Raw genomic sequence first — 11302 nt, forward strand, 5'->3', positions numbered from 1 at the left:
GCAACCCCGTGACATCCACGGCCCTTTTGACAGCCAAGAGAACCGAGACCCAGAGAATCGGAGAATGACCCTGCCCCGCGACCCGTGAGCGCCTGCCTGTCACCGGCCGTCTTCCTGCCGTGGCTCTCTGGGGCCCCTCTCGAGGCCCTCGTGTGCTCCTGCAGGGACGCCAGTTCCCTGCGGGTCTGGACGTGCCTTCCGGCTGTCACGCGCGTGATCGAAGGGCTCGTGGGCAGGGCACCTGGGAGCCCCGGGGCTCCGCTGTCCGAGGTGGGCGCAGGTATCCTGTCTCTGCCTGATGACCCTCCTCCTCCTCCTCCCGGTCTCCACTGAGGCGTCCCCCGAGTCCCCCCGAGTCCCCCGCAGGCTCTCAGGGCGCTCGGTGCTTGCTTGACGTTTCCTTCTGTCTCCGTCAGCGTGGCGTCTGTCTTCCTGCCCCCCACCCACCCGCTGCCAGTGGCTCTGAGTGTCACAGGACAGGCCTGGCCCCGTGGGTGAAGTGCGGGCCGAGTGAGTGAATGAATGAACGATGAATGAACGATTTCCCACGGCTGGGGCAAGGACCCTGGGCTGGGGGCGACCCGAGGGGCAGCTCTTAGGCTGACTCGACCAGCGTCCCCCGACTCCAGCCCAGGTGTCTCCGTGCCGGTGCCCCAGGGAGGCCCTGCCTGGGGGCCCAGCACGCAGCGGGGAGGGGAGGGGAGGGGAGGGCCGGGGTGCGGTCGGGTGGGCTTCCCGGTCACACGCAGCTGTGCCGCTTGTAGCCTTTGGGTCCCCAGACACTCTGCTCAGGCCCGGCCTTGGGATAGAATGACTCTCCGGGGCCGTGGTCTCCAGCCCAGGCCACGGACCAGCACCGGTCGGTGGCCTGTCGGGGACCGGGCAGCGCGGCAGGAAGGGAGCGGCGGGCGGGCAAAACTTCATGTGTGTCTACAGCCGCTCCCGTCACTCACAGCGCCGCGCAAGCTCCGCCTCCCGCCAGCCCAGGCGCATCAGACCCTCACAGGAGCGCGGACCCTGCTGTGAACTGCCCATGAATCTTTTTTTTTTTTTTTTGTGACGGAGTCTCACTCCGTTACCCAGGCTACAGTGCCGAGGCGTCAGCCTCACTCACAGCAACCTCAGACTCCTGGGCTCCAGCGATCCTCCTGCCTCAGCCTCCCGAGTAGCTGGGACTACAGGCATGCGCCACGGCTTCCGGCTAATTTTTTCTGTATATATTTTTAGTTGTCCAGCTAATTTCTTTCTATTTTTAGTAGAGACAGGATTTTCGCTCTTGCTCAGGCTGGTCTCAAACTCCTGACCTGGAGCAGTCCGCCCACCTCGGCCTCCCAGAGTGCTGGGATGACAGGCGTGAGCCTCGGCGCCCGGCCTCCTCACGAGGATCTAATGCCTGGCGATCCGAGGCGGAGCAGAGGCGGTGACGCCAGCGCTGGGGAGTGGCTGTGAGTGCGGAGGACCGTCTGCAGAGGGTCTGACTGCACCATAAACGCAGCGCGCTCGAACCGTCCCCAGACCGTCCCTCCTGCTGGGTCTGTGGCAAAGTTGTCTTTCGTGGAAGCAGTCCCTGGTGCCAGAAAGGCCGGGCACCCCTGCCCTAGGGGATCCCGGCGGTGAAGGTGGCGTATGTGCGCCCTCAGCTCCGTGACGCTGCGTGCGGTCGCGGAGCCCGGGCAGCTGGCCGGAGAGTGCCCGTGTGGGTGAATGGCAGGGGCCGAGGCCGAGGCTGGCTGGCGAGGACGTGGCCGGGCAGCTCTGACGCCGGGGCCCAGGAAGGACCGCGGGGAGGCGGGTCTGGCTTCACAGGGGCGGGTGCCCGGCCTGGACGGCGTTGGCACTGGGTTCTGAGCCACGCGTGTCCTTCCTCCCTAGGGACTCGGAGTCCTTCCGTCGAGCACCGCCCCCGTCCTGGGTCCCCGGTGCCAGGTCCCCGCTCCAGATCCCCCCCCACAGGCTCCTCCCTGCCGGGTGCCCCTCCCGGGCGTGGAGCACCTCGCAGGGCTAAGCGGGGCGACCTGCGCTGCCCTGTGGCCCCCCGCCCGCGTGGCCCGTGGCTCCCCCTGTAGCCCCTCTGCCCCCTGGCTGGTCGCCTGTCCTTTCCCACGGGTCTCTGGAAGAATTTGGGGACCTCTGGTGGCAGCAGCCACGTGGAGCAAGTGCCAACGGTGTGGCCTGTGTTGGACAGCACAGCTCGCCACCGCCCAGGGTGGTGTGGGGCTGCAGGCCGCGGGGTCCTGTGCCCGGCTCTTCTGCTCGGCTTTCGTGGGCAGACCGGCCCTCACTCGTGGGCCGCGTCCGTCCCAGGAAGGGGAGGGCAAGTTCCACGGGGCCAGAGGTCACAGGGGCAGGCGAGAGTGCTCCGGAGGGTGGCCTCGGCCCTGGGGTGGGGGTGGTGGGTCCTGGGGGGGTTCCTGATCCCACAGGGGCCTGACCCTGGAGGCGGCAACAGCGTCCCCTTCCTGTTGTGTTCTGAGGATGAGAAGGGACGGATTCAGGCCTCCGCTCCACAGAAGTTTTCCAGAATGAAGGAGCGCAGGGCCAGCGGGCTGCAGGGCGGGAGGATGGGCGAGTGGGGTGATGGGACGGACCGCAGAGGGCACGTGTGCCAGGGGCGCTGGGGCCCCGGCTGTTTGCGCAGAGCCTGAGAAAGCTCCCCTGTCCTTTGTTTCGTTTTCTTAGAGAAGTTCACGGGACATGAAACCAAGCATTTATTTATTTAGTTTTTTGAGACAGAGTCTCACTCTTGCCTGGGCTAGAGTGAGTGCCGTGGCGTCAGCCTCGCTCACGGCAACTCCTGGGCTCAAGCGATCCTCCTGCCTCAGCCTCCCAAGTAGCTGGGACTACAGGCGTGCGCCACCATGCCCGGCTAATTTTTTCTCTATATATTTTTAGTTGTCCAGCCAATTTCTTTCTATTTGTAGTAGAGACAGGGTTTCACTCTTGCTCAGGCTGGTCTCAAACTCCCGATCTTGAGCGATCCTCCCGCATCGGCCTCCCAGAGTGCCAGGGTTACCAGCGTGAGCCACCGCGCCCGGCCAGAACCAACCATTTAAAAAAAAAATTCTTTTTTATTTCAGCATATTATGGGGGTACACATGTTAAGGTTATGTATGTTGCCCATGCCATCCCTCCCCTCTCAGGTCAGAGGTTCAAGCCTGACCACCCCCCAAAGGCTGCACATCTCACTCATTGTGTTTGTATGTACCTATCCCCTCCCCTCCCACCCGCCCGGCACCCGATAAATGCTTTTCATATATGTCCAGTTAGGTGTAAAACCAACCTTTTTTTTTTTGAAACAGAGTCTCGCTTTGTTGTCCAGGCTAGAGTGAGTGCCGTGGCATCAGCCTAGCTCCTGGGCTCGAGCGATCCTCCTGCCTCAGCCTCCCGAGTAGCTGGGACTACAGGCATGCGCCACCATGTCTGGCTGATTTTTTCTATATGTATATTAGTTGGCCAATTAATTTCTTTCTATTTATAGTAGAGACGGGGTCTCGCTCTTGCTCAGGCTGGTTTCGAACTCCTGACCTCGAGCAATCAGGTGAACTCCTGACCGCCCACCTCGGCCTCCCAGAGTGCTGGGATTACAGCGGTGAGCCACCGCACCCGGCCTAAAACCAACCATTTTAACGTGCACGATTCAGTAGCATTCACAATGCTGTGCGGCCACCACCCCTGTCTAGTTCCAGAACATTCTCATCACCCCCGGAAGGAGACCCCGTCCCCGTCAGCAGTCACTCCCCATCCCCCGGCAGCCGCCGATCTGCCTCCCGTCTCTGCGGCTTTGCCCGTTCTGGACGCTGCGGTCAGCCGCGCCTGCCCCGCTGCCGAGTGGACGGACGCGGCCCTTCGCGGCTGCCTCTTCCACCAGCGTCGCGCCTCGAGGCTCTTCCTCGTCCCGCTGCGCCTGGGAGCCTCAAGGCGCGGGGCCGTGCCCCCTCTGCTCTCCCCGCAGCGCGGCCGACAGGAACGGGGCCCTCAAGTGCACCTTCTCCGCGCCCGGCCACAGCTCCAGCCTCCTGCAGGGCCTGGCCACCCTGCGCGCCCGGGGCCAGCTGCTGGACGTCACGCTCACGGTCGGCGGGGAGGCCTTCCACGCGCACAAGGTGGTGCTGGCCGCCTGCAGCGACTACTTCAGGTGAGCGCCGCCCGCAGGGGCGTCTGCCCGGGGCGCGCAGGGGCGGCGGGCGTCCGGGTCAGCGCCAGCCCGGGGCGGCTTTGAGGGAGGGCGGCTGGTGCCCGCCTCGCCTGCCTCCGATCGTGGCGAGGAGCCCGACGGCCGGTGCACCCGCAGGGCTCCCAGGTCTGCGTCCCACGCCGGCGCAGCTCCTGCCCGGGGCGGCGGGGCTCGGCCGGGGCCTTGGTCTGCCTTTGCCGGTCGCCAGTTCTAGGCCGCCGGGCCCCGCAGGCGCAAGTCCTTCCTGCTGGGATGTCCGCACGGGCACCTTGTGCAGAGCAGCAGAGGGGCGGAGGGATGCCGCCGCGCCCACGGTGACCCCGGCGCCATGCTGACACCCGTGTGCCGATTTGCAGACCGGGTCCCCCCCTGCTGCCCTGGGCTGTGGGCGCTTCCCCCCACGTGCCAGAGGGGCCGGGCGTGCAGGTGCGTCTGCCGTCCTGTGCCCTGGCTGAGCCACACCAGGGAGCAGGGAGGGGAGACCGCTGTCTTTGCTGCCAGGGGCCGGCGCGGGCCAGGTGGCCTCCTTGGTTCCCTGGTGACCAGCGGCGAGCCTCCTCCTTGCCGGCCGCCGTGGGGTGGTTCCCAGGCCTGCCCCAGCCCGGGTGCGCACCTCAGGCCACGGGTCCCTCCCCCAAGGCTGGGGCACCTGGCCTGGCACGTTCCTGGCGCCCGCCCCGTGGGCTCGAGAGGCCGTCGTGGGGAGCCCCGGCGGCCAGGCCGACCCGGGGCGCCGCTGCTATTTTTACTCTGGATTTGGGGACGGGCGGCCAGCCCGCCAGGCAATGCCCTTTAAAGGCTCCCCCGCGCTGGCACTGCAGCAGGCAGGGCCTTAAAAGGCAAAACTCCTTCCCGTCGCCCCGGCTGCCTCCGCCTTCATCCCGACGCCCCAAGGCCGGTGGGGACCCTCGGGGACAAGCAGGGCAGGGTCCGGGGAGCTGGCAGGGCGCCGCCCCCGGACCGCTCCGAGACACCCACGAGCGGCTCTCCAGGCGGATGTGCCCGGCCCCCTCGACGCCCCCACACTGGCCAGGCCCACGCCGGTGTGAGACCAGGGCAGGGTCGTCTGCTGGGCAGACGGATGGAGGGGTTCCCGGATAGCAGTGGGGGTCGCTGCCAGGCGCCGCCCCACCCTGCCCCGAGATAGGATCCTCCCGCCACCCAGGGGCGCCCGGGCACTGGCTTCTCTCCCCTCTGCCTGCTAAGGGGTGCGCGCCTAGGGCCAGAGAGGGCTGTGACCCAGGGCCCTCAGCCTCCCCGCGGGCCTGCGTCCCTGCCTGGCTCTCACGTCAGGCCCCCTCTCAGAGCAGGGCCGAGCGGTGACAGAGCAGGGGTCCCCAGCCGGCCAGCAGCTCCTCTGGGCTGTGCTTGGGTGGGGGGGCGCGTCCCTGACCGCCTGGGCCTTTCTCCAGAGACGCGGCGACCCCAGCACGGCTCCCAGAAGGCTTTGTCGCCCCCTGTTGCCGCGTGAGGGTCGCCGAGACCCAGGCTGGGGAGTCGGAGCTGCTTTCTCAGGCCGTGGTGGTGCAAAGCCCACCGGAGCTCTGGCCTTGTCCCCTGCCGTGGCGCTGCAGAGCCGTCCCCAGAGCCACAGGTGTGTGCTCACAGCCGCACCTGGCCCCTCTGCCCAGCCGGCCGGGCCCCAGCGACACCCGGGGGTGAGTCCGAGCCAGGCCCTCAGCCTCGACTCACCAGCAGCGATCTGCCGCTAGGGGCGTGAGCAGGGCGAGCAGGGGCAGAGCTGGGAGCCGGAAGACGTGCAGCTTGGGGCAGATTAAAATTCTTTTTTTTTTCTCTTCTGCATGTTTTTTTTTTTTTTCTTGAGACAGAGTCTGGCTCTGTTGGCCGGGCTAGAGTGCCGTGGCGTCAGCCTAGCTCATAGCAACCTCCAACTCCTGGGCTCAAGCGATCCTCCTGCCTCAGCCTCCCAAGCAGCTGGGACTACAGGCATGTGCCACCATGCCCGGATAATTTTTTCTATGTATTTTTTGTTGGCCAATTAATTTCTTTCTATTTTTAATAGAGACAGCTGTCTTGCTCTTGCTCAGGCTGGTTTCGAACTCCTGACCTTGAGCGATTCTCCCGCCCCGGCCTCCCTGAGTGCTAGGATTGCAGGTGTGAGCCGCCGCGCCCGGGCCCTTTCTGCATGATTATAACAAGCCTCCGGCCGGCTTCCCTCTTGCGGGCTGCATCCTGTGTCCCGGGGCTGCTCCAGGCTGGCCACGATGCCCCTGGGCCGCCCGCCCACTCGCTGTGTCTCCACCCTCCAGGGCCATGTTCACGGGCGGCATGAGGGAGGCGAGCCAGGACGTCATCGAGCTCAAGGGCGTGTCCGCCCGGGGCCTGCGCCACATCATCGACTTCGCCTACAGCGCGGAGGTGACGCTGGACCTGGACGGCGTGCAGGACGTGCTGGGCGCCGCCGTGTTCCTGCAGATGCTGCCCGTGGTGGAGCTGTGCGAGGAGTTCCTCAAGGCGGCCATGAGCGTGGAGACCTGCCTGCACATCGGCCAGATGGCCACCGCCTTCAGCCTGGGCTCGCTGCGCGAGTCGGTGGACGCCTTCACCTTCCGCCACTTCCTGCAGATCGCGGAGGAGGAGGACTTCCTGCGCCTGCCCCTGGAGCGCCTGGTCTTCTTCCTGCAGAGCAACCGGCTGCAGAGCTGCCCCGAGATCGACCTGTTCCACGCCGCGGTGCGCTGGCTGCGGCACGACCCCGCCCGGCGGCCGCGCGCCAGCCACGTGCTCTGCCACATCCGCTTCCCGCTGATGCAGCCGTCGGAGCTGGTGGACAGCGTGCAGGCGCTGGACATCATGGTGGAGGACGCGCTGTGCCGCCAGTACCTGCTGGAGGCCTTCAACTACCAGGTGCTGCCCTTCCGGCAGCACGAGATGCAGTCCCCGCGCACCGCCGTGCGCTCGGACGTGCCCTCGCTGGTCGCCTTCGGCGGCACGCCCTACACCGACAGCGACCGCTCCGTCAGCAGCAAGGTGTACCACCTGCCCGAGCCGGGCGCGCGCCACTTCCGCGAGCTGGCGGAGATGGAGGCGGGCCGCAGCCACACGTGCGTGGCCGTGCTGGACAACTTCGTGTACGTGGCGGGCGGCCAGCAGCTGCAGTACCGCAGCGGCGAGGGCGCGGTGGACGCCTGCTACCGCTACGACCCGCACCTGAACCGCTGGCTGCGCCTGCGCGCCATGCAGGAGAGCCGCATCCAGTTCCAGCTGAACGCGCTGGGCGGCCTGGTGTACGCCACGGGCGGCCGCAACCGCGCGGGCAGCCTGGCCTCGGTGGAGCGGTACTGCCCGCGGCGCAACGAGTGGGGCTACGCCTGCTCGCTGAAGCGCCGCACCTGGGGCCACGCGGGCGCCGCGGCGGGGGGCCGCCTCTACATCTCGGGCGGCTACGGCGTCTCGGTGGAGGACAAGAAGGCGCTGCACTGCTACGACCCCGCGGCCGACCAGTGGGAGTTCAAGGCGCCCATGAGCGAGCCCCGCGTGCTGCACGCCATGGTGGGCGCGGGCGGCCGCATCTACGCGCTGGGCGGCCGCATGGACCACGTGGACCGCTGCTTCGACGTGCTGGCGGTGGAGTACTACGTGCCCGAGGCCGACCAGTGGACCACGGTGAGCCCCATGCGCGCCGGCCAGTCGGAGGCCGGCTGCTGCCTGCTGGAGAGCAAGATCTACGTGGTCGGGGGCTACAACTGGCGCCTCAACAACGTGACGGGCATCGTGCAGGTGTACAACACGGAGACCGACGAGTGGGAGCGGGACCTGCACTTCCCCGAGTCCTTCGCGGGCATCGCCTGCGCCCCCGTCCTGCTGCCCCGGGCGGGGGCCAGGAGGTAGCCCCGGACCCCGGCGGGGGCGGGGCAGTGGGCGGGGCCTCGGCCCACGCGGGGCTGGGGAGCGCCGCCCTCCCGCCAAGAGCCCCAGCGGCCCCCCCAGGCCGGCCCGAGGTGGGGCCTGCCCCCGCCCCCACCCCGGCGGGGACCCCCCCTCCTCCCTTCCCGGAGCGGATCCTGGTTCCGTGGAGTCCAGCCCGGGAGCCTCCAGCCAGGAGGCCGCGGTGTCGTGGCAGCAAATTTTGCACACCCGGGGCGGTTTCCTCGCCGCACTGCGCCGCCCGGCGGGCGGGCGGGAACTAGGGTCTCCTTAGTGGTGGCCGTCGTGTGGCTTTGCCTCTCTCCCGCCCGCTTCGGCCCCTCGTTTTCAGACCTGAAGTCGCAGGCATGCAGCCGGCCCCCCTTCCGAGCCTCTCGCGTGCGTGCGTTTTTAAAACAAACTCACCCCAAAGCCCCGCAGTGCACGGATGGGAGGCTGCTCAGAAGCTCCCAGCTCCGGGCGGGGGTTGGGGGGAGGGCAAGGGCGCATGCGTGCCTCCCCCACGCGTGCCCCCGGCGCCTGCACCCCTCGTCCTGAGCTTCCAGGCGGGCGGCTCCCGTGGCTCCCGCCTCTGTTCCCATCCCGGGCCCCAGCACCTTGGAGGCGTTTGCTCGTCAGGAGAAAACACTCCCAGCCCCGGAGACAGTCCTCGTGGGTGTCGGGCCTTCCCCCTGGGGCCTTGCTGAGGAGGACGGGCCAAGGCGGGGTGCCCCTGCCCGTGTTCGCCTCCGGTGGCCCGGCTGTCTCTCCCCACGGGTCAGAGTCTCACCGTGCATGTGCATCTCGCAGGTCCGTTGGGGGATTTTTTTTCCTTCCCCCCTTTCTGCCCCTCCATGTCCCCCCCCAGACCCCCCAAGAGCCTGCCCCATTTCTAGGCTGACCCAGCCTGGTCCCCCTTGGGGAGGCCGGGCTGGTGGGGAGGCCGTCCCCTTCCCGGGCTCCTCCAGCTGCAGTTGTTCTGATGCCTGAGCCTCTAAACCTGTTCTTTTCCTTTTATTTTACTTTTTCTTTTCTTTTTTTTTAAGAAGCCGGCACCGCTGTCTTATAAATGGGACTTGTGCTCTTGGGGCAGCTTAAAGTGTCTTTCTCGCTGCTAGCGGACGATTGATGTCGTGTCTCTGTGACCCACACACCGTGTAAAGAATTAACCTCATATCTCAGCAGACGTCGTCTCCTAATATTTCCCTTTATTTAATAAAAATGTTATGGCGAAAAGATGGAGCAGGCCCAGGGCTGGACCCGCGAGGCTCGGGCCTGATTGGTGGCAGGTTCCTCCGCGTGTCGGGGCTGCTCCCCTCCGCCTGGGGCTTCTCCAGCCTTGCGGAGGGGCCGGGCCGGGCTGGGCTGGGCTGGGGCGCAGGGGCAGCAAGGAATGTGGCCCGGACGTCGCCCTGGGCACCCGGCAGCCAGAGGGCGAACCCTGTTCGGGCGGGGGCGGCCTGCTGGGGTGGGGTGGGGGCGGGTCTTTCCTGGTCGCCCAGCCCCCGGCCGCCACCAGGCAGCCCCCGGCTCCCCAGACGCCCCATCTCCGTGCGCTCAGCACCAGCGCCTGAGTGCAGCTTGGACGGCCGGGAGCCCCGGCCCCGGGGGCCGCAGGGCAGGTCCTGAAGGAAACACCAAGCCACGGTCGTCCTCCCCGTGGGCCCGAGAGCTCTGCCTGCAGAGAGCCCCCAGCCCGGCTGCCCAGAGTCATCCGGCCACCTGCCGGCCGCGCGTTACTGGAGGTGTCTCCGGACAGAGAGGCTCCAGAGGTGGAGATTCGCCCTCCACACGCCGGGATTGCCTTCCATACCTGGGCCACGCAGGTCGCCTGGGGCTCCCGTGTGCTGGCCGCCGGCGCCCAGGGTGAGGCTGGGGGGGTGCTGAGATGGGCCCTGGGCAGGGGCTTGGAGGGAGCCCTCGCTGCTGTGGGGGCACCTGCAGGAAGGCGGCCCCCAGCCCTCACCGTGCGTTCCAGCCCCACCCCCGACCTGGCCCCCCCCCCAGGACCCTTCCCTGCAAGACGGGGGGCCCCTTGGGGGGCGGCCAGGAGCCTCTGCCAGCTACAAGTCCCCCCGGATCAGCTCACACCTCGGAACAGCTTGTACCCAACGAGCTGGCAGGGGCGCCGGGCCTGGGCGGGGGCGCCGCCGTATCTAACCAGATCGATCGTGCGTAACCGTCTGGGCCGGTTTTGGAATGTCCTTGGGGCCTCGCGCCCCTCCCTCCGCCTCCCCCCCCCAACAAGAAAGGAAAATTATTTTTCGTATTGTAAACTTTAAACACGAAAAAGCTGTTTTTAATTTAGCAGAAACTGGCTCGGATCTTCGCTCTGCGAATGTCTGTGTCCTTCAGAGAGAGGCGGAACATGCCCGTGCACACCCGCACACGCTGGAGCACACACCCGCACACGCTGGAGCACACACCCGCACACGCGTGCTCGCACGGGCACACTCGTCGCGACGTGCACACACGCACGCACACAGCCCCGGACCCGCCCGGCGCCCCGAGGGGTGTGGAGCCCCGCGGCTCTCGTGGAGCCGGGAAGGCGCCCGCTTCCCAAAGGGGGCCTGGACGCGGCGGCCGCCTCGCACCTGGGCTCGGGCTGTGGGAAACGGCGTCTCTCCGGACGGTGGGACGCAGCCGCGAGAGGGAGGCCAAGTGTGGCTTCTGGGGCCTCGCAGCCGGCCGGGCCAAGGGGGCCTCCGGGGAGCCGTGTGAGGTGGGAATCCGCCCCGGACCTGGCCGGCTTGGAAGCCCGCCCCTGGCTCCGTCTCCCTGAGAAAGCAGCTCCAGCCCCTCCGTTCTCACGGGCGGGCGGGCGGGCGGGCGGGCGCCGAGGTCCGCTGTGGCCTCGCAGGCCGGCCTTCCCCGGGCCGGCAGCCCAGGGCCCAGCTCGGCGCCTGGCACAGAGGGGGCGCTGCCCGGGTGTCTGTCGAACAGCAGAGGTTCCAGAGGGGGGAGGGGAGGGCAGAGCCCACCCCGTGCGGGCGTCTGTGGGCGCCGTCTGCGTGTGGGCCCCGAGGGCAGGAGGGCCCCCGCGTCCCCTTCCCTCCTGCCGTCCTCCTGGCCAGCCTGGCAGCCGTCCCGCCCTCGCCAGCAGAGCCCTGACTGCGTGCCAGCACGATGTGCCCAGCCCCAGGGGTGAAGATCCCGCCGAGCCATTCTTGGCAGTGCCTCTCGCTGGGCCGGCGCCAATCTGGGCGCCTTTCCCGGCCCCGGGCAGCAGGCTTTAAGGGGTCGGGCGTTTCGGGACAAGAC

At 67.7% G+C, this 11302-nt stretch overlaps 1 protein-coding gene across 2 annotated transcripts in view; it reads left to right on the forward strand.

Annotated features, from left to right (window-relative positions):
* KLHL26 (kelch like family member 26) overlaps nt 1-9281 on the forward strand; it is a 29439-nt gene extending 20158 nt beyond the window's left edge. The window contains exons 2-4 of one of the 2 annotated variants that reach the window (XM_076001552.1): nt 3953-4135; nt 6445-8022; nt 9088-9281. In XM_076001552.1, the coding sequence (XP_075857667.1) occupies nt 3953-4135; nt 6445-8022; nt 9088-9139 (1813 nt within the window). In that variant the 3' untranslated portion in view covers nt 9140-9281. Of the gene's footprint in view, nt 1-3952; nt 4136-6444; nt 8132-9087 lie in introns of those variants that run through there. The other variant, XM_012735669.2, reaches the window with a different exon arrangement.
* Nucleotides 9282-11302: the final 2021 nt, after the last annotated feature.

This window comes from Microcebus murinus, chromosome 4, assembly GCF_040939455.1.
Source record: "Microcebus murinus isolate Inina chromosome 4, M.murinus_Inina_mat1.0, whole genome shotgun sequence".
In the NCBI taxonomy this organism is placed as follows: domain Eukaryota; kingdom Metazoa; phylum Chordata; class Mammalia; order Primates; family Cheirogaleidae; genus Microcebus; species Microcebus murinus.